Source organism: Xenopus tropicalis, chromosome 2 (assembly GCF_000004195.4).
Source record: "Xenopus tropicalis strain Nigerian chromosome 2, UCB_Xtro_10.0, whole genome shotgun sequence".
Taxonomy (NCBI): Eukaryota; Metazoa; Chordata; class Amphibia; order Anura; family Pipidae; genus Xenopus; species Xenopus tropicalis.
The window spans coordinates 10,062,572-10,085,082 of record NC_030678.2 but is presented as its reverse complement, the minus strand read 5'-3'; the positions used below and the strand labels follow the sequence as shown (position 1 = coordinate 10,085,082).

The 22,511-nt window shown below is 42.0% G+C and overlaps 3 protein-coding genes across 4 annotated transcripts in view; all 3 read right to left on the bottom strand.

Annotated features, from left to right (window-relative positions):
* Nucleotides 1–3,525: 3,525 nt before the first annotated feature.
* LOC116408579 (transmembrane protease serine 2-like) lies at nucleotides 3,526–8,095 on the bottom strand. The gene is made up of 5 exons (XM_031896176.1): nucleotides 8,062–8,095; nucleotides 7,798–7,893; nucleotides 6,237–6,379; nucleotides 4,696–4,848; nucleotides 3,526–3,912 (listed from the first exon to the last, which is right to left on the bottom strand). Exons 1-5 carry the CDS (start codon nucleotides 8,093–8,095, stop codon nucleotides 3,901–3,903), a joined length of 438 nt encoding a protein of 145 aa, XP_031752036.1. The 3' UTR covers nucleotides 3,526–3,900.
* Nucleotides 8,096–8,673: 578 nt separating this feature from the next.
* Nucleotides 8,674–16,059, bottom strand: LOC116408578 (transmembrane protease serine 2-like). The gene is made up of 4 exons (XM_031896175.1): nucleotides 13,926–16,059; nucleotides 13,036–13,204; nucleotides 9,455–9,630; nucleotides 8,674–8,786 (listed from the first exon to the last, which is right to left on the bottom strand). The coding sequence occupies exons 1-4, from the start codon at nucleotides 13,954–13,956 to the stop codon at nucleotides 8,674–8,676; spliced, it is 489 nt and encodes a 162-aa protein (XP_031752035.1). The 5' UTR covers nucleotides 13,957–16,059.
* Nucleotides 16,060–19,951: 3,892 nt separating this feature from the next.
* tmprss2.4 (transmembrane serine protease 2 gene 4) overlaps nucleotides 19,952–22,511 on the bottom strand; it is a 102,171-nt gene continuing 99,611 nt past the window's right edge. For both annotated transcript variants that reach the window (XM_031896531.1, XM_031896532.1), the window contains one exon: nucleotides 19,952–20,205. In XM_031896531.1, the coding sequence (XP_031752391.1) occupies nucleotides 20,039–20,205 (167 nt within the window). In that variant the 3' untranslated portion in view covers nucleotides 19,952–20,038. The remainder of the gene's footprint in view (nucleotides 20,206–22,511) is intronic.

Genomic DNA, 22,511 nt, shown 5'->3' with positions numbered 1-22,511 from the left:
AGTATACAGAGAGCTGTAGTTGGGAGTGTACAGAGAGCTGTAGTTGGGAGTGTACAGAGAGCTGTAGTTGGGAGTGTACAGAGAGCTGTAGTTGGGAGTGTACAGAGAGCTGTAGTTGGGAGTATACAGAGAGCTGTAGTTGGGAGTGTACAGAGAGCTGTAGTTGGGAGTGTACAGAGAGCTGTAGTTGGGAGTGTACAGAGAGCTGTAGTTGGGAGTGTACAGAGAGCTGTAGTTGGGAGTGTACAGAGAGCTGTAGTTGGGAGTATACAGAGAGCTGTAGTTGGGAGTGTACAGAGAGCTGTAGTTGGGAGTGTACAGAGAGCTGTAGTTGGGAGGATACAGAGAGCTGTAGTTGGGAGGATACAGAGAGCTGTAGTTGGGAGTGTACAGAGAGCTGTAGTTGGGAGTGTACAGAGAGCTGTAGTTGGGAGTATACAGAGAGCTGTAGTTGGGAGGATACAGAGAGCTGTAGTTGGGAGTGTACAGAGAGCTGTAGTTGGGAGTGTACAGAGAGCTGTAGTTGGGAGTGTACAGAGAGCTGTAGTTGGGAGTGTACAGAGAGCTGTAGTTGGGAGTATACAGAGAGCTGTAGTTGGGAGTATACAGAGAGCTGTAGTTGGGAGGATACAGAGAGCTGTAGTTGGGAGTGTACAGAGAGCTGTAGTTGGGAGTGTACAGAGAGCTGTAGTTGGGAGTGTACAGAGAGCTGTAGTTGGAGTGTACAGAGAGGGCAGTGGGGCTCGGTAATAGGGCAAAAGCCTGAATTCAGTAACCAGATAGCCATCTAGTTATTTGGACAACATTCCAGCTGCCCTGTTATCTCCTGTAGAGGCTACACACTGTCCTTCAGGCTGTATATACCTGTATAATATTGAGATATATATATATATATATATATATATATCAGTAACTTTACTGGGCTTTGCTTTATTAACACTACGTATTGCACGGTAGATCTATAGATATAGTTATTTAATTCAGCAGCCTGCTGTCAGAGCCTGACCTCTAATTTTACTGGGCCTTATCGAGTTGCGGATGTCATATATATATATATTATATTATTAACCCATGCAGAACCTGCCAGATAGCCATCTAGTTATTTGGACAACATTCCAGCTGCCCTGTTATCTCCTGTAGAGTAGAGATGTAGCGAACTAATTCGCGGGAACATCTGGTGTTCGCGAGTTCGGAAGTTCGCGAACTTTTCGCATATGTTCGCAATTTGGGTTCGCGTGGCGTTTTTCCGCTGCGTTTTTTCTCGGCCTAAAAACGCTACGCAAGCCACACATGGCGTTTTTCAGCAAATCCCGTTTCCATGGTGCTAATAGTGCGAAATAGCAAAAAACGCAGCGTATTTCCGCTAGGTCTGCCAGCTGCCTTTGCGGTTTTACGCAACGCTGTGTCAACAAAGTATTTTTCAGAGAAATTTTTGCCCTTGATCCCCCTCCTGCATGCCACTGTCCAGGTCGTGGCACCCTTTAAACAACTTTAAAATCAGTTTTCTGGCCAGAAATGGCTTTTCTAGATTTTAAAGTTCGCGAATATTCACGCTTTTTGGCGTAAGTTCGCGAACTTTTTTTTTGAGGTTCGCTACATCCCTACTGTAGAGGCTACCACTGTCATTTAGGCTGTATATGCCTGTATATATAGCCTGAATACAGTAACTTTCCCAGGCTTTGGTTTAATAAGTCTGTACATTGCATGGTATTTATATAGATATAGTTACTCGATTTATCAGCCTGTAGTAGGATTCTTACCTCTGATTTATTTCAGCTCATGCTCAGAGGACAAACCTATCTGGGGCTTCAGGCAATGTGAAGCCAGCCATTTGGGGCAGGAAGCTGGGGGCCTTTGATTTCTTTGATCTGTTGATCATAGAAAGGCAATTGTGGACCTAAGAACAGCAGGGGGTGCAGCTAGGAGAAAATATGGATTATAGAAAGGGATCCATATCTCCTTTGCTTTAGGTTTCACAATCCTCATAAATTATATATTGATTATGAGGAGGCCCCATGCTTCCCAATGATACAGGGACTGCCTATACCCACCAGTTAGGGGGGATAGCTTCTGGGGGACTGGGCCCCCTCATGTTTGGTATCATTCTGATCGCCCACAAATGGGTTAAAACAAGCCCCTATTTTCAGAATAATATTAGGTACTGGTAAGTACCTATATTATATGACAAGAAACTTGCATGAGAAGTGCAGCTCTCTACCGGGGGGGGTCATGTGACAAGTTTCTGGACACTCCCCCCTCATGCGTACTGTAATGAGGGAGGGGCCCAGCAGGGACATAAAAAGGGCCACAGACCCAGGTATTCTTTAGCTCATTCTTGGGGTTCCAATCTCTGTTGGGGGGTGGGCTCAGAATTTCCATACTCTTGCCTCAGGAGGACACAAAGGATAACTCAGTAACGTACATAGGGTTTCTCTGTGTTTTATTCCCTTTTATTTTAGTTACTGTTTGTATGTATATGTCTCTTTGTGTAAAATCTTTTTAAATGCACTGTTTACCCTTGTATTATGAAATATAAAATTTGAAAGGTTATGTCCTTTGCCTCTAAAGACTCACATACCTGGGCCTAGAATGTTATAACCTCATATCTGTAACTGTGGAGGGGAAGTTCCGTGTTAATGCTAATTAACTAATTGACTTCTAGCAGGAGAGTGTGTTTGACTGTAATTAACCGCAATTGAAAATTCAGAGTCCTACCGTAGGTTCCAGTATTCAAAGGAAGTACTCATCAACAGGTAACAGGTGCTGGCTGTACAACTTTCAAATTCAATCCAAATAACCTGGAGAGTACACATGCTCATCAGTGCAACAGTGTAATTTATTGAGATATCATCGCACTTACATGTTTCGGCTAACAGCCTTCCTCAGGTGTATCCTGAGGAAGGCTGTTAGCCGAAACATGTAAGTGCGAAGATATCTCAATAAATTACACTGTTGCACTGATGAGCATGTGTACTCTCCAGGTTATTTGGATTGAATTTGACTGTAATTAACCCTTTGGTGCTGTAGAATTAGTGGAAACTAACCCTAACTCCAGTAAGAAAGCTTGTGTGATATATTTGTGTATTAGGTTTCTATCGCCTGTTAATGATAGTTGGTGGCAGCGAATATTTATTTGGGGTGGTGGTGTGTTTGGGGGGCCTGATGTTAGTCTAACCTGTGTGAGAGGTGACTGAGTGTAACCCCTTCTTGCCCCGTCCCGGTGTCACGTGCATCTGAGAGTGGCGTGTTCCTGACAGGCCCCAATGCTCTTTGAACCAAATACAGATCAGTTAATTTTAAAAACTAAAGCCAGAACTTTGACTGATCCAGGCCCCCTGCCTGAGCCCTGTTTGCCAGCTACATCCTCGAGACTGAGAATTCTCATTTTAGAGGGCACCCAGACACACCAAGTATATGTTCCCATGTTAGACTGTTTAGCTAAATATTACCCATTCCCAAGAACCAGACACAGACACAAGCTTTACAAAAAATAAACTGTACTTTTGAGAATATTAAAATTTCTGGAAGCCTTTTTTATTAGAATCAGTCAGTCCGTATGCAGCCCACATTGTCCAAAACCCTCCTATACCAGGGCTTGAGTAAGGGAAGAGGGAGCCTTGCAATGTCTATGGAGCATTTCACTTATCAAGGTCATGATATACAGTATCTAGTAGATAATATCTGGGTGCAGCCATGGGGATTGGCTGAACCTTCATTTTGCCTGGGAGTCGTACACTGTCCATACCCAAGGCTCTTGTACTTCAACAAACTTCATTCTAGTTGAACCAACAATGGATGGTTATTCTGTGCCAACACTGGGAATATTAATCCATTGCAATAAATCATCTCTCATTTTATAGATTCTGCATTTAAATCATCAAAATAAAAGAGGATAATTCATCAGCTGTAAGTCTGCAAAAGACAGAAATAATTGTTATTATTAGGCAAATGGTATATTAAACACTAAGTGCATTGGATTTACATTATAGATGTATGGGATCTCCTACAGGCAGACCAGCATTTCTGTTTCCCATAGTGCACTATGTAGGCCCAACATTTCTCTTTGTCTCATGTGGTTTTCTAAGCAATTAAAATACAGTAATGCTCATTTTTCAAGTGAGTGAAAACTGTACTAACTGGATACAAATTCCCACTGCATTTTCCCAGAATACCAATGACACTACGTAGTATCCTCTGCAACTTGGCCGATGTGGGTATAAGCACAAATTACCACTTCTGGCACACCAACGCATACACCCTCATGCATCCATTTGTCTAGGAGAACCCCATCAGGTCCAGGAAGGAGGTCTTGCATGGTTCTATAGTTTCCATTTGGGTAGTTCAAGGACTATTCAGGCTAATGGGTGCCTTAGAACTAGCCGTCAGTTGGTAGGAACATGTGTGGGGTCTAGTATCTAGCACCAATGTGACATCAGATATGCAACAATGCATCCATTTTAGATCTTTGCAGATGCACTTACATTCCTAAATGAGTTCATAGTCTTGTATTTTATGGTGAGGAAGATTCATCAAAAGTCTAGAATATCTAAAGCCAAGCCAAATCTGGGGGTACAGTAAGTTCCATACACATTAGCACCCTGGCACAGCAGGGCACAGTCTGGCTACAGATAAAGACACAGCAGATCTAGTCTGGATTTCCCAGGAGTAATAATAACAGTGATCAGTGTTCCTTACCCTCATCTGTAAATATATCCAATCCAAGAACGTTGCCATATTCCCATATACACCAGGTTTATTGGCTCGGGCACAGCCATCTCCCCAGCTGGTGTCCCCAACAAGCCACCAAGTGGAGTTTGTTTGGGTCACTAAAGGTCCCCCACTGTCACCCTATAAAATAAAAACAGGTAATGTTAAAACCAGTTAAAAGCTGAAGGGTGGCACAGTACTGCTGTCTTACAGCCCTGGGTGCTGAGTTCTGTTGCAGTCAGCGCTCAGTCTGTAAGGTTAACTTTCCCTTGCTGAAACTGACCATAGTGTGTGGCTTTGTTTCCTGTATGTATCTGTGCCCTTACCACTGGTAGAAATGGAAAGATCTAAACCTAAAGATGTTTCTCTTCAGTTTTGCAGTGACACTGCCTGGTAAAGCGGAGTCATATCTGGTGTATGGGGATAACATGTTCCTTACTCAGTAGATATACAGAAACTTGCTGACAGTGTGCTACCTACCATTGGCAGGGTTGCTATGAGGTACCAGTGGGTCCAGGGCAAAGATCTCATTGGTGGGCCCTACAACTGCTCCAATAAATTCCTAATAGGACTTCAATCGAGGGTTGCTACCTCTCCTGTGCAGAAACTCCGGGCAGGGTGATGTCACAGGGACAGCCACTGACATAATGGGGGCGACAGGGCGTGATGTCACTGGGTGGGGCAGTGACGTCACAGGGGGGATATGATGCCAAGATTGGCCAATCGCTCCGTGAAATTTGAAAAATCCTGCCTAGTTTTCCAAATTGGGAAAACCAGGCAGTCAATTTTGACCTGCCCAGCCCTAACCAAAACTGGGCTGTCCGGGTCAAAACTGGATGAGTGGGGCCCTACTTCAAGCAGAGGAACCTGAATACAATAAGGAAGGAAAAAAAAAGTCTGTGCCAAAACAGCTTTGTATCTGGCAAACAATAGATGTTGCATCCCCTCCCCCCCCCCAGCCTCTGTTCAATATTTTTTTTTTTCACATATATGGCTTATTATTAAATGGATTTTTCATAAGCACCGCATCCCTGTTTGCTTTAAACCCAACTGGTTCCCCTGAAAGGCCCAATCCCAAAGCATAAGCAGAGTAACACGGTGTGTATGCAGAGCAGTGAGTGGGACTTATATGTGGGGGAAACCAAACAGTTACACCAGTGTAGGGCACAGCACAGCCAGCTCTTCAGCTCAGGAATCGGCTACGTACCTACGTCTAAACGAAAGAGGGAACATGTCATCTGGACTACAGCTCCCAGCATGCCTCACCCTTCATTATATGTTACATTATTCTGGGATTTGTAGTCCAACAACAACTGAGTAAAGTTTAGTTGAGCAGCGCTGTGCAGCATTGCGGCTCCCCCATGAACCATCCACCCACACTCATAGGAGCAGCACTGCAACAACAGCACAGGACCAACTGCATAAATGCACTTACAGACAAATAGCAATGTGTTTAAACTATGACCACCCCCTCATGGTTTCATGAATCTGAAAAAAATGGCATCCTCCTGCTTCACCCAAGGGCTTACCTGGCATGTATCTACTCCCCCACTAAGATAGCCAGCACATATCATAGAAGCTGTAATTTGCCCATTGTACGCATTAGTTAGATTGCACACATTTGAGTCAATCAGTGGAACTGCAGCATACTGCAGATATGGAGAAGCGCTACCTGGAAAACAGGTAAAAAAGAAATCAGCAGTTATAATGAATTAGAAATAGAGTGTAAATCCATGGGAACGTGTGAGTATTAGTAATGAGCTGTGGCAGTAATTGTTTGGGGTGAGAAGTCCCACAAAGCTGCCCCCAGCCCAGTGATACTTACCGAGCCCCCACACTCCGACATGACTTAAGGGCACCTATCAGAAGAAAATTGTTTAACCACCGGAAGTATGGTTAATAGAGCCCACACTCTGGATGCGGGAAATGATACCATTTTGTGCAAAAAATGCTCCTAATGGGCACTATACCCCCAGCAACAGGAGGGAGCTCCCAGTGTGGGCGGCCATGTTGTGATACTAACATGCAAATGGTACTTAGTGCCCCAGTTTGCCCAGTATGTGCATGTGTGTGAGAGAGCCCCATCTCTCCAGGGCCAACAGCTACATTAATATGCAAAATAATCATCCAATGAGAATCCCAGCTGATCTGTGTAAATCCGGCTCCCTGTTCTCTGTTCCTGCAATTGGAGTTGGGAGCAATAAGCACAGTTTCCCAGCACTGAACAAGTCTGTCCCTTTATCCCCATGTCTGATTCCTGTGCCATATAATTAAGCCAATCATCTCAGTATGTAAGAGACCAGCAGGAGAGCTGCCAAAGTGCTGGGAATCGGCATTCTCATTGGTCACTTCTCTTGCATCTGTAATTGAGATTTTGATCAGTAGAATTCTCATTGTTAAATTGTTTTCCATATGTAATTAAAGGGAAACCTATCAGGTGACCAGCTGGGATTCTCATTGGAGGATTATTTTGCATATTAATGTAGCTGTTGGCCCTGTAGAGCTGGGGGTCTCACATGCACATAATGAGCAAACTGGGGCACTAAGTATCATTTGCATGTTAGTGTCACAACATGGCCGCCCCACTGGGAGCCCCCTCCTGTTGCTGGGGGCACAGTGCCCATTAGGAGCATTTTTTAAACAAAATGGTATTGTTTCCCATAACCACAGTGAGGGCTCTTTTCAGCTGTGCCTCCAATGGGGTAAACAATTTTACATTGATAGGTTTTTTTTTGCAGGGATTTTTTTCCATAGTGTTGCAGTGTTATAGTTGGGTTTACAACCCCTTAGTATCTATCTATCTATCTATGTATCTATCTATGTATCTATCTATCTATCTATCTATCATCTATCTATCTATCATCTATCTATCTATCTATCTATCTATCTATCATCTATCTATCTATCATCTATCTATCTATCTATCTATCTATCTATCTATCTATCTATCTATCTATCATCTATCTATCTATCATCTATCTATCTATCATCTATCTATCTATCATCTATCTATCTATCTATCATCTATCTATCTATAATTTATCTAGTCCATTTTTAAACATGGTAATGATAATCAGGGCTTTTTATTACCTCCTTCATAGGTCGATCCCCAACCAGATATCCAACTTGCGGTTCCAGCCTCCCAGAACATTCCAGAGTTGGGTAAGCACACCGGCTGAATGCTATCTGAAAAAACAATAACATAATAGATAAATAATAAAATTATTTTAATTTTTTCTATTATAAAATATCAGCATTTCCTATGCAGAGCCACAGTAGGTGCCACAGGTACAATGCAGCAATACAGGCCTTTGTGGCACAGAGCTGCTCCCCCCCCCGAGCCACCCAATGCACCTTTTACCTTGGCAGAGATGGCATCTATCCCCATGTCACTCTGTAGATAATGAGCCACTGCAATTATTTTTGAGACTTTATTATTTGCATGTTAGTGTCACAACATGGCCGCCCCACTGGGAGCCCCCTCCTGTTGCTGGGGGCACAGTGCCCATTAGGAGCATTTTTTAAACAAAATGGTATTGTTTCCCATAACCACAGTGAGGGCTCTTTTCAGCTGTGCCTCCAATGGGGTAAACAATTTTACATTGATAGGTTTTTTTTTGCAGGGATTTTTTTCCATAGTGTTGCAGTGTTATAGTTGGGTTTACAACCCCTTAGTATCTATCTATCTATCTATGTATCTATCTATGTATCTATCTATCTATCTATCTATCATCTATCTATCTATCATCTATCTATCTATCTATCTATCTATCTATCTATCTATCTATCATCTATCTATCTATCATCTATCTATCTATCTATCTATCTATCTATCTATCTATCTATCTATCATCTATCTATCTATCATCTATCTATCTATCATCTATCTATCTATCATCTATCTATCTATCTATCATCTATCTATCTATAATTTATCTAGTCCATTTTTAAACATGGTAATGATAATCAGGGCTTTTTATTACCTCCTTCATAGGTCGATCCCCAACCAGATATCCAACTTGCGGTTCCAGCCTCCCAGAACATTCCAGAGTTGGGTAAGCACACCGGCTGAATGCTATCTGAAAAAACAATAACATAATAGATAAATAATAAAATTATTTTAATTTTTTCTATTATAAAATATCAGCATTTCCTATGCAGAGCCACAGTAGGTGCCACAGGTACAATGCAGCAATACAGGCCTTTGTGGCACAGAGCTGCTCCCCCCCCCGAGCCACCCAATGCACCTTTTACCTTGGCAGAGATGGCATCTATCCCCATGTCACTCTGTAGATAATGAGCCACTGCAATTATTTTTGAGACTTTAGGGTTTTTTTACTGAGACCCTGGACAAAAGTGCAAGAGAGCTAATCTGCATGTTAGTGCCACAACATGGCCGCCCGCACTGGGAGCTCCTTCCTATTGCTGGGGGCACAGTGCCGTTAGGAGTATTATTTGCACGAAAAGGTGTTGTTTCCCCCATACAGAATGTGGGCTCTGTTAATCCTCACTTCCAGTGGGGTAAGCAATTTCCCCCAATGATATCCCCCCAATAGGAGCAATTGTTTGCCCATCTCCTCTGGGAAACCGCTGTTGTTAAGGGGTTTATGTCAATACCATATTGGATGTAGGAATCCCCTCTCACCCACATTATGTTGCTCTGAACTGAGCTGCAAACATTTAATTCTCTGATTGGCTACAGATTCTTGGTTCTTGCCCCAACACTACAAGGCAGAAGAATACTTACAGCCAAATGTTATCCCATTGCTTAGTTTCATTAGGGCGATATCATTATTATAAGTGACAGAATAAAAACCAGGGTGCGTAATTATTCTTTCCACGGAATATCCACTGGGATCATAGTAACTTGGCAGGGTCAGTGTCCCAGCGAACACCTTCCATCCAGGAGCACTTGAGTAAGGCCTATCAGGAAACAGTGTGATTCTAAGAATTCAGTTTCAAAATATATCATCAATATAAATACAATTTTTCATTTAATTTTAAAATAAGCTAAATAGTAAGCTTAATATCCACTAGCAGGGTAGCATTCAGGTTACACTGAGTAAATGGGTCTGACAGCCTCCTATACAAGGATCTCCAAAAAGCTGGGGGAAAGGTGCTGTAGGCAGGCATTAAATACAGGGCTTTTCTGCACTTTGCAGCCTTTGGCACTTTTAGCCCATTTGTTGCACTTTGCACATTGCCCCAAACACAGCACATGAACTCTACTGAATCGGGTCTATAAAAAAGACCTCTTCATTAATTGATTTCTCTATGGCACAAACAGAATAATAGTAGTTTTAAACCTTTTTACCATTAGGGATGCCACCTGTCTGTCCGAGCCAAAACTGCTTGCCCTGTTTTCCTAATTTGGAAAGATTGACGAGCGCAATCGATGATCACTGTATCATGGTCCCCCCAGTGATGTCACAGGACCACCCCCAAAAACTTCACTCTCCCGCCCCCTGATGACACCGCCTGTTCCGCTGCAGAAACTCCAGGGCATCAGTGAATACCAGGGTTGGCAGGGCTCTCTAAGAGGTTACTCCTGGCAGTTACGGGCTCCTATACACTACAGTCCATAACAACACTCTTTATATACATATCTCTACAACCTAACGACTCCATAACTCCATTACTCAATGTCTGGATAACTAAAATAACCTATAATTACAATTATTTATCTGTAAAGCATTTCCATTTTTATAAGTAACTGGGCCTCATTCTCCTCTCCTGGGATCAAGTACAGGTACTGTTTTATTATTACAGAGAAAAGGGAATAATTTAACCATTAAATAAACCCAATAGGGCTGTTCTGCCCCAATAAGGGGTAATTATATCTTAGTTGGGATCAAGTAAAGGTACTGTTTTATTATTACAGAGAAAAGGGAATCATTTAACCATTAAATAAACCCAATAGGGCTGTTCTGCCCCAATAAGGGGTAATTATATCTTAGTTGGGATCAAGTACAGGTACTGTTTTATTATTACAGAGAAAAGGGAATCATTTAACCATTAAATAAACCCAATAGGGCTGTTCTGCCCCCAATAAGGGGTAATTATATCTTAGTTGGGATCAAGTACAGGTACTGTTTTATTATTACAGAGAAAAGGGAATCATTTAACCATGAAATAAACCCAATAGGACTGTTCTGCCCCCAATAAGGGGTAATTATATCTTAGTTGGGATCAAGTACAGGTACTGTTTTATTATTACAGAGAAAAGGGAATCATTTAACCATTAAATAAACCCAATAGGGCTGTTCTGCCCCAATAAGGGGTAATTATATCTTAGTTGGGATCAAGTACAGGTACTGTTTTATTATTACAGAGACAAAATCATTTTATTAAAAATCAATTTTTAAATTGAGTCTATGGGAGATGGCCTTTCTGTAATTCACAACTTTCTGGATAATAGGTTTCTGGATAAGGGATCCTATACCTGTAATAAGTTCAGATGAAATCTCTACAAACAGGGCCTACACACATTTGCCAGTTGCCAGGACATGTAACACCACACACGAAAATTGAATCAGTGAACAGCCTCTTTGAAATTTTTAAACACCTACCACTCCAGTTGTTAAAAGGTTAATAGTAAGGTTGCATTATCCCATTAATCACTTGGGATTCCTTCTCCTCCTCCTCTAACCCACTCTGCCCTCCCTCAGGAATTGATTTTTAGCTCTTTGCTACTGAGCATGCTCAGTTCTTCTCAACTCAGGTAACCCAAAACACCCCCCAGTCTAGCAGCCAATGAAGAGATGGCACAGTTGGTTTCCATAGAAACTCATCTCTAGCTGGGTGCTCTGCTAGAGAAACATGTTTTTCTCTCCTAACTAGAGATGAGCAAACTTTTTTGGCAGGCATGGATTCGCAGTGAATTTCTGCATCTTGCCATTGGTGATTGTTTTGTAAAAATTTGCCGTGAAAAAATTCATTGTGCGTCAAAAAAAAATCGTGATTGCGTAAAAATAGGCATGGTAATGGCAAAAAACCCCACGTGCGACAAAAATTTACACGTTTCACGGATATTTTGCACATTTTTAACGGGACAGATTCGCCCATCACTTCTCCTAACCTCCTCTCCAGGGGCTCAGTTTACCTGTTATCAAAGTTCTGCCTGTGTAAGCCTGCATTCTGCAGGAACTTTATAGCACACGTGGTGTTTACAGATGTAAATGTTACTGAAGATGTGTGAGAAAAATCCAGAAGCACACCAATAGTTTGAACTGCACCAAAAATGTGATTTATTTAGGTCACATACATACAAATAAACAAAGGGCAGCGTGTCGGGCCCCTCCGGGCTTGATAAAAGGCTCGAAATGTTGCCCTTTGTTTTTTTCATATGTATATCAAATAAATAAATCATGTTTTAGATGCAATTCAAACTATTGGTGTGCTTCTGGATTTTTCTACATTGATGTATTGACCCCATGCAAAGAAGAAGGTCTTTTGGTTAAGTGATAGGTTGGGCTCTCCATTATCATGCATTGAAGATGGCGCCGGGTGAAAGCTGCTATTTGATTTAGGAAAATGTGATGGTGCTGGGGAACAGAAGGGGTATATGTAATAAAATGGAGTGGGTTGGGTGGGGGAGATGTGCCCAACTTGGTAGGAAAATGTAGGGATTACATGTTCTTCAACCCCTTTATCCCACTGCTATAATATAATGTAGCAGTCCAGATTTATAGCCCAGTTATACTCTACATCCAGCCAGGCAGGATCAGACTAGGGGTGAAGGGCCCACCGGGGCCCCCTAAACCCCTCGCAGGGCCCCCCACCCGATGTCCTCCTCCGAGCGCATACATTTAACATGTCGGGTGAGTGGTTGGGCAGGGGTCCACTAAAGCCGGGGGGAGTGGTTGGGCCTGGGCCTACTAAAGCTGGGGCCCACCGGGATTTTTCCAGTCTTACCCTGCAGCCAGTTGTCAGTATAGCATAATCTCTGTACATGCAATTAACTTTTTGCCCAAAGAAATGCAATCTAGGTGAAAATAAAGAAAAGTACAAGGTAAAATATATATATATATATATATATAATATATTATATTATTAAACAGAGCCTTGCAAGATCCCAACCTCTATTACCGACAGAGATCAGCCCTCCTTATGCACCTAAGCCCACCTACTTTCTCTGCAAAGTGTTTCCATTGGGCAGTAGATACCTGTCATCCCATTTTACGAAAGGCAGGAAACCACAATCCAAGTGTTTCATAAAACTTAGAAATTATTTTGTTTTTTTTATTTTAATATAACGTAAGCAACAATATCTACACCTTAAAAAAACTACAAAAATAAACTATAATAATTTGAGATGCATATACGTACCCATATACACAGTGAGCTGCCGTCACTATCCACTTGGGAGAAATGATGGATCCACCGCATAAAAGTCCTGTATTGTACCGTACACTGACTTGCCACGGCCAAATGCCCAAGTTGGCATAAGTTCCTCCTACTATTCGGCCGGTTACACTGTTGTTAGATACACCACAGCCTGTAGAAAATAGAATAAAACCATATCAGAATGAAGATATATAAGAGAAGGGTACAGGGCTCTCAGTCTTTTTAGAACTACCTGGTTAAACAAAGGCCCAGTTTCAGATCTATGAGACAAGAGAATAATTAACCTAGAGGAATGCACACTTATAAAAAAATCTAAATATTTATTACATCACAAAATGATTACATAAATTAGCCCTACTCATTTCAACCACCATGTGGTCTTCATCAGTAGCATAAAAAAATCAAACATAAGGCAAATTTTTGCAGTTGCCCCTGATGAAGACCACATGGTGGTTGAAACACATAAGGAAAATTTATGCATTCCTCTAGATGAATTATTGCTTTGTAAACACTACACCCTGTGTTTCATTTTTGTGTTTTATTAGTGTATATTTCTTCCACTGAGAATGACTTAACTATAGACACACAGTTTGTGACGTCATATTTTGCAGACAACAAGATTTGTTTGCACATGTGTAATGGTATCATCCCTACATCTACTACACTATTTAAAGGTTCATCAAAGGACTCATATTCTACTCCTGATGAAGCGTACCGCGGTTACGCAAAACGCGTTGAGTTTTATTTCGTCTGCTTACTTCTACATTTTGTAAGTAGTTTTATTTTTAGCAGAAATTTTTTATTAAACGATGTTACACTATTTGGCGTTTTTTCCTCTTTCTGTTTGAATTGTGGATTTGCCTACATCTAACCTTGATCTCCTGCTGTAGAGCTTGATTTCATCGCCTTCCGGTGAGCCTTTTGAGTTACTGCACACAGTGGTGGATATATTAATATTTATAATTCTCAATCAGTTCAGTTGCACTAGTGACATCCTTTAGGCACCTGTAACTAGTGTTAAGAACAACCCGTGCCATGTATTCCCACAAATTGTCATCACGTATGTCTAATGCTCTCTGGTCTACCGTTATGTTCCTGTTGGGGCGGTCCGGAGACTGTCCACACAACCAGGGTAGCTCCTCAGGGTGATGTGCACACATGGTGCTGAGGAAAATGCTATCTGCTAAAACAAGGGGGGGGGGTCACCGTTGTCATCTGAGGATGGTGTATCCTGTGGAGTAATCCTCACAGGGTGGGGGCCCTCTTTAGGTGCATTGCGTGTATCCATTGGTTGCTGTCAGATGTCAGGACTGCGGTTCTGGTGATGTCTATCACGGTTGTGAGATCTCCGTATGGGGTGGTTCCCCCTTTCTTTGGATGGAGTCTCGCACAATGTCTCCTGGTTAATACCTATTATCCCTCGTTTTGACCAGAGACCATTGTCGTCGATGGTCAACATATTATCCTAGCAGTATGTTACATCTGCAGATGTGGCATATAACTGTAGCTCATATAAGAGCAAATCATGTGGCAGAGATGTTGGCATGCATAATGCAGTAATATCAGGTGGGGGCTGCGCAGGGGGGTCAATTGGATGGGCAGCCACCAGCGGTAGAGTGCCCACGGCACTTAACTACCACTAGGGTGAGTGGAAGCATAAGTGCTTGTAACAATTCTTCTATACAAGTAGCATGCGCAATGGGCTTATCATCAGCACTTGTGACGTATAGAAAGTTGTAGGATAGAATAAGGTATTAGCAATAGAAGACTCAACAGCTACCACGCAAGCTGCTAGCACCCACAGGTAGGCAGATATGCCTTGCACAATGAGCGGTAGCACCTTAAAGAAGTATGCTATGGGTCTTTAACTGTTTCCGTGAATCTGGGCTAAGACTGCAACCATGGTCTTACAATTTCCTGCAGTACAACACAAAGGCAGATTATAGTTAGGCAGACTGAGTATAGATACAGATGCCAATACCCCCAGTAAAGCTTTAAATGCATTTATGCCAGTTTTAGTCCATTGCAAATTGTCGTATTCAGAGTCTGTAAGTATGCTCCTTAAGGCGCTTTCAAAATATGAACAGTCTGGAATCCATTGTCTGCAAAAACCAACCGTGCCCAAGAATGTGAGCAATTGTTCTTTTGTTTGCGGCTTGTTTATAGCTGTGATTGCCTGTACTCTCTGTGGGTTAATGCCCATGTGATAGCAAGAAACCCAAGTACTGTACAGATGGCTGGCAATACTGCACCTTTTTAATGATACCTTGTGCCCCTCCTCACACAGGTAATTCCGCAGTGAAATAGTGTCTTTTTCACAACTTTCTTGGTCTGCACTACACAACAATAAATCATCAACATATTGCAGGGGAGCTGACCCTGACTGATATCCCCAGCCCTTTAGAGATTCGCGGAGGACATACCCATAAATCACGCTGCTAGCGGCGTACTCATTGCTAATTGCGCAAAGGTGATTGACGCCGATCGCACGTGAAGGCAAACAAGGGCCTTGTCTTCTCACTTACTGATATAGAATGGTAGGCATTCCCTAAATTTATGACACTGTAGTATGTTGAGTCTGAAGGTGTAGAGGTAAGTAAGGGGTTAATGTCTGTTACAACGTGTACCATCGTGTGTATGAGTTTGTTGATGGCCCGTAAATCTTCTCTTGATACAAGGGATACTGTTTTTGATAAACAGGTGTGTGGGTCTTTAAGAATGCTTTGTAGGGGGTACAAGACACACATCCTACGTTGATTTGGAAATAGCCCACACGGCAGGTTAATTTGATCTAATGGACAAATGTCCGAACACTAATATAATTGTGCCATATGTCCTCTATGCTCTCTCTATATGTCCTCTAATTTTCTCTGAAACCTTCTTGTTTACAGGCTAATGCAACTGCCATAGACTGTGTTATGATATAGGCTTGTAAGGGTAAATCAAGCAGGCCAAGGTATCCCAAAATCTTCCAGAAATGTGCCAGAAAGAGATATATAACAGGCCTCTGGTCACTAGGGTCTGGAACCAGCCATGTGTAAAGGCCTCACATCCTGGAATGCCCAGCTCTAATCCCTGGCTGATAAGGGCCATGCCATGTGGGGGGGGGGTGAAAGCCCACATGGGGGTGAATTAGAGTTCACATCAAAACCCATCATAGGTGATGTGGAGGTCACACCATAACCCAACCTCACAAACATTTATTGTCCCAGAACCCATACTATTTATACTAGAGGTACCAAAACCTGAGTACATGACTAGATTTGGGTACTCGGTTTGTCAGATAGGAGTATCTGGGCAGGGTCAGGTCACACAGTAGTGATGTTTAGTCTGTATGGGACCGGTGGGATAATTTAGAATTGATGAATTTAATTTCATCTTTCTATTATGTTCCCACAAGGAGTTATGGTCATTGGTATCATTGGACCAGTCCCATACACTCAGTCCATACACAGGAGGCCATAAAACTCACACTGTGTCCTGCTAATGGTGACACCCCTTGCATTCCTGAGGGAGGGGGAGTGTCCAGTTACCTGATCCCCTGCAAACTGGGATAAATAGTCAGCTCTTCTGACTATACTTTGATATACTAGGAGGACCAATTTTCGATTGGAAGTTTATCCTGTGGTTTCCCCTTGCCTCCAGGACTAGAAGGACTTATAGTATAGGACTTCTATGTTTTTCCCTTTTATTTTAAACTGTTTGTACTTATTTTATCGTATGTCCTTTTTTTGTAACATCTTGTTTTAACTTGCACTGTTATACTTTTTATAATATTAAATTTAATAAATTTGTCCTTGATGCTCTAAAACGTACCTATCCTCCGAGTTTGTATCTGTGTGGTGTGCCTTAGCCCTCTGTATGCTGTGTGCTGATTAACCCTTTGACTGCTGGTAAGGAGAGTGTGTGTGTCGGTTCTTTACATTAACCCTTTCTCTACCAGTGTGCTTGGCATCTCTCATCGCCAGTGTAAGAAGTATGAGAGTGGTGGCAGCAAGTTGTGTATGAGTGTGTGAGCGTTGGTTGGTCTTTGGGGTGCTGTGATGCTAGTCTGACCTGTGTGCCAGGTGTGTGAGACTGAGCAGGGGACCCTCTAGACAGCCACGCCTACAGTCATGTGCGTCTGAAGTGCCGTAATCGTGACAGACTGTTTACCAGTCCATAATACTTCCATTTCTACATGCATTAACCCTGACACATATGTCTAAGATAAATAAGGCATGAGGCTATGTATTAGAGGAGTTGTATCAGAACTGTGTAATACAGAAAAGGATATAAGTTATTGTTGCACGGATGCAAGTGTTCCTTCCAGGACTGGGATCTTTTGTAGTGGGAGGTGTGGTTCCAAACAAATTTCTTTAGCATCATTTAGTCCTCGGGCTGCAGTTCCCTCAGTGAAGGTTGGATCTGGAACAAAAAAGAACACCTAACCATGCACTTTAGTTAGTTCACAAATTAATTGAGATACAAAATTAGTTAAAGCATGAGAGTGTAATTGCAGCTGTTGGGGAAAGTAACACCTTAATCTGGGAACCGACCCAAACAAAATTTTGAAGGCAACAGTTTACAGTCCCCCCTTGGTCGGTATCTAACACTGAACAGAGCTACAGGCAATCTGTCAGGTAATTGCATTTTTTTTGAGTGTTTCTTATTTTTTTTATTTTTATATATACTGTATATATTTCTTCCCCTCTATGGCTGCCACCAGCTCACATGCTGGGATCCCTTCCTTAGGGTGGCAAAAACACTCCACGGGTAGGTATCCGCTGGAAATAGCATTTTCCCAAATCTGTATTATACTTTTCCCTAGATTTTCTTGTCCCACAGGGAAATGGACACTAAGCTGGTAACATAGAATGTCCGGAACACTGAACGACACACGTTTTCTACCAAGGTAAACTTCAGGATACCCCCCTTTCATGATATTAGCTAGTCGCCACCTCCCTTCTGTGATACCAAACAGAAGTCCACATACACAATTATGACACGACATAGCTTCCCCATGCACTGTACTAGGTTAACCCACCAAAGTTAAGATACCCCACACACAAGCGCAATCCAGTGTGATTATCCCCACTCCAGCATGCACACCGCTCAGCTGGAATGGAATTATTAACCCCTCTTATGCCTTCACATAAGAGTCCTCCTGTCACTGACCTTCACGGGCACAACTTCAGGCAATAGATACCATGTGCAGGTTCAGTAAATGGGCTGCAGGCAAGAGGAACCTGTCTTTGCTGGCTGCCAGGAAGCCACTGGGGACTACGGACTAATTCACAATAGGATATGGGGATGACACGGTAAAGAAACTAAAATCTAAGTTCCCACCGTGTCCCGGAGGTGATCAGTCTCCATCCCGTCCCGTGTCAACTGTCCGGAATCCTTATATTTGGCTTAAAGGCAGACAGGAGCTGCAGTCTCACATTGGGCTCAAATTGTCAGGGACACAATCAGTCCTCACGGTATTTATTCCTGTCCGAATTAATTCATCAAAGCGTGTGGGTGCGCACCGAAAGAATCATACTGACGCCAGGTTCAGTATTCCTTGCAAGTTTTATCATGAATGGGTGGTGGTAATTTCTTAGAAATTTTATTTCATTTATTTTCAACTCCTTATAATGAAACTTAATTGCAACAATTCCGAAAAAGCAAAAACCTTATTAGCTCATTCAGAGGTATTCCTTAATGTTGCAATACATTTTAGATGACCGGTTTAAAAATATAACATTTACTTCTAAAGACAATAACAAAGAAACAACACAGAGAAACAGTAATTCATCCAACAGTATCGCAACAAGAGACCCGTGTCTACCTAATGCCCCTCCTTTAGAGGCTTATCTTTAAGTTTACCAAAAAAAACCTCCTTATTACCTTTGGCTACTTCCCACGATTAACTCTTAATGCCATTAACTTCCAAAGATCAAAATACAAGCACGCTTGGCAAAGCAAAGTCGTCGGGGCTGAACTGAGATCAAGGTCCCAATAAGACCCACAACGACATGCAATCACTCTTAATGCCCTGCGTGTTTATGTGAACATTTATATATATTACAGTACAATATTGGCAGATAGAGAAAAATAAGAAAATCCCTACAGGAGGCTCCCAGTCAAATATGAACAACTTTGATCGGCCAACCTCCTGCTACCACAGCAGACTATAAATTTACCTCTGTAAATCCTGCGCTCCTACAGCGCACACAAAAACCTTGCGCTCTCAGCAGCGCAATAAATCACTTGTAGGCAGACTCCGATGGGTTGCTGCCAAAATACGGACATGGCGGTGACGCAGACAGAGTAAAACTCAAAATTAATAGAGTTATACTCACCCTTCCAGCTGACGACACCCCACTTCTGGTACCATGGAACTGTAAGGTTCCTGACCGCCAACTGTAAATTTAGTAATCCAAAGGGAGACCTCCTGGCAGGACCAAGATGTATACGGGGACAAGAACGACACAACTCCAATGGAAGTTCAAACTTGTCCAATTTATTGTTAAGTGATCATCACTTTTATAACCGTCGGTGCACACATAACTACATAAGGGTGTGTTATAGCAAATAAGAAAAAGACTATTGTTGCTTCAAAGATGGCCTTCAAGGATGGCTAATGCAGGACAGGAATTTTAAGGAGGACACAAGGAGTATAACATGCGTCAGTGCATAGATAAGTTTAAGTTGTTTCTCAAGGCTTATATTCATAAGGTGCAAGCTGTGCCAGGGTACTATTTGGGAAAAACAACTATTATGGGATGTTCAAACCTTGCTGTTTGCTGTTACAAAATGGAGATACTATACATTTATAAAATGGAGTATGATATGCTAAGCATCAAAGTGTATCAAAGTTATCAAAATACATGCATATATGAATATATAATTATATGAATATGAGAATATAGGGTATTATATCAAACCTTACAATCATGTGAATAAAAATTTAATATAAGGGTCATCATACTGAGATTAGAAATTTTCTAAACATAATCAGTTAAACCTTCTCACCTGTTTGTAAAATAAGTGACATCTTACCGCAATTTCTTTCATCATCCCCATAAAGGCAGTCCATTACCCCATTACATATCTGGTAGGCACGGATACACGTGTATGTGTAGCTGCAGTACATCTGGCAGGTCGGGTTGCTTAGGGTTGTAGAGGCTGTAAAAAATTAGAATAAAATCTCTTAATACCATTTACTGAAAAACATTATTTATTATCAGCCCTACTAAAGACTTTATAAACTGAATGACACACTGTTGAGAGCTTTTCTGCTGCTACTCTTTTTGACTTGAGGTCTGGCATGGTGCCGACAGACTGGCGGATTGCTAATGTGGTGCCTTTATTTAAAAAGGGATCCCGTTCTCAGCCTGGAAACTATAGGCCTGTTAGTCTGAGATCAGTAGTAGGAAAGCTTCTGGAAGGGGTAATAAGGGATAGGGTACTTGAATACATTGCAGTTCACAATACTATTAGTTTGTGCCAGCATGGTTTTATGCGTAACAGATCTTGCCAGACTAATTTAGTCACCTTTTATGAGGAGGTGAGTAGGAACCTCGATGCTGGAATGGCAGTTGATGTCATCTACTTGGACTTTGCTAAAGCGTTTGATACAGTACCTCACAGAAGGTTAATGATCAAATTAAGGAATATTGGCCTAGAACATAATATTTGTAATTGGATAGAGAACTGGCTGAAGGATAGATTACACAGAGTGGGGGAAATGGAACATTTTCTAATTGGACCAGTGTGGTTAGTGGGTACTGCAGGGGTCAGTCCTTGGTCCTTTGCTTTTTAACTTGTTTATTAATGACCTGGAGGTGGGCATAGAATGTAAATTGTGCAAAACTATAAGTTCCATGCAGGATGCTGCCGCTTTGCAGAGCGATTTGACTAAATTTGAAAACTGGGCAGCAAACTGGAAAATGAGGTTCAATGTTGATAAGTGCAAAGTTATGCACTTTGGTAGAAATAATATAAACGCAAACTATCTACTGAATGGTAGTGTGTTGGGGGGATCCTTAATGGAGAAGGATCTAGGGGTTTTTGTAGATAACAAGTTGTCTAATTCCAGGCAGTGTCATTCTGTGGCTACTAAAGCAAATAAAGTGCTGTCTTGTATAAAAAAGGGCATTGGCTCAAGGGATGAAAACCTAATTTTGCCTCTTTATAGGTCTTTGTTCAACTAAAATAACTTAAACTGAGTGACGATATCATTGTTGGAATGATGGCCACAGCTTTATTTAATAATATAAACAGTGCAAAACTTATTGAATACAATACAAAATGGTAAACATGTATAATCATAACAATACAGCAATATATATAACCATAAGTGCAAAACATTATCATGCCCAAAATACTGACCCCGAGCCCCTTGCCAGCCGGCCCTTCCACAACCAACCTGAGCCGTGTTATCCTCCAGCCGCCCAATCCCTAGCTCGGAGGATACCCACCGCCAATCCGGGACCTATCCGGTCCCATTTTCTACTTAGCCATGTTAGTACCCACCCAGCGCTTTATAGAGCACCATTTGTATTTAGTCCACCAATGGTCACCCACCTCAGGGGTTCAACCATCGACTATACCTGATCTGGCATACCAGAACAAGCTTCTCCCCCCCCCCCCGGCAGACTGACAAGGACTCACCGAAGCTGTGACAACTACCAGGACGCTGATTATTCACGCCACTTTACCTATTCTCCCCCGAATTCCCCCATTAGCTAACTAAAACCCATTTACCCCTCAACCCTCCAAGGCAACATATATTACAACTAGAAAAACAATAAATTAAAACAAGAAAGAACCGACCCCCAACTAAGGGAGGGTGGGGACCTTTCCTCTGCTGCTTCCACACAAAATGGTGGATAGCCAGCCCTCATATCTCTCCTATATGCCCTTCTCCTTGGCGAGGACATTTTAACACTCCCCCCCTTTATTTAAATCTACTCTATCTCCTGCTTGTGATGCTGAGCTGGGTCATGCAGCCCCTCCTCCGGCCCTGCTGCTTCAGAGCTAACAATCTTTGCATCCTGCTAAAACCTTGTTTATGTGATAGAATGGACCAGAGTACCAGATGCCCATGTACTGGCTACACAATTAGATGGAGAGGAGAGAGGGGGAATGTGAGAGCTGAATGGAAAGTGAAAGTATTTGTCTGCCCTAGCTCTGTGCCTTAAGGCAGGCAGGTGGGGCAGGCACTATATGATTGACAGCTGTGTTTTTTAAATGTCTTTACAATGGGTATGGATATGTTAAAGATAATGAATTTGGGCTTCATATTTAATTCGAAAAAGACTTTCATTATACAGCTCTTTATGTCTGGGTGACAGACCCCCTTTAAAGGGGAATTATCATGTGAATAAATATTTAATATAAGGTTCATTATACTTAGATAAGAAATTTTCTAAATATATTGATTAAAAAATTCTCACTTGTTTGTAAGATAACTAAGGTATTCCCCACAC

Bases quoted from the DNA above. Each gene is read 5' to 3' on its own strand.
- LOC116408579 (XM_031896176.1), bottom strand. From the start codon at position 8,095: ATGGGGATAGATGCCATCTCTGCCAAGGTAAAAG. The intron at 6,380-7,797 runs GTAATAAAAAGC...CCTGTTTTCCAG, and splicing joins GGGATCGACCTATGAAGGAG to GTAGCGCTTCTCCATATCTG. The intron at 4,849-6,236 runs GTAAGCCCTTGG...TTTATTTTATAG, and splicing joins GGGGAGTAGATACATGCCAG to GGTGACAGTGGGGGACCTTT.
- LOC116408578 (XM_031896175.1), bottom strand. From the start codon at position 13,956: ATGAAATCAAGCTCTACAGCAGGAGATCAAG. The intron at 9,631-13,035 runs GTACGTATATGC...GTTTCCTGATAG, and splicing joins GCAGCTCACTGTGTATATGG to GCCTTACTCAAGTGCTCCTG. The intron at 8,787-9,454 runs GTAAGTATTCTT...TTGTTTTTTCAG, and splicing joins CAATGGGATAACATTTGGCT to ATAGCATTCAGCCGGTGTGC.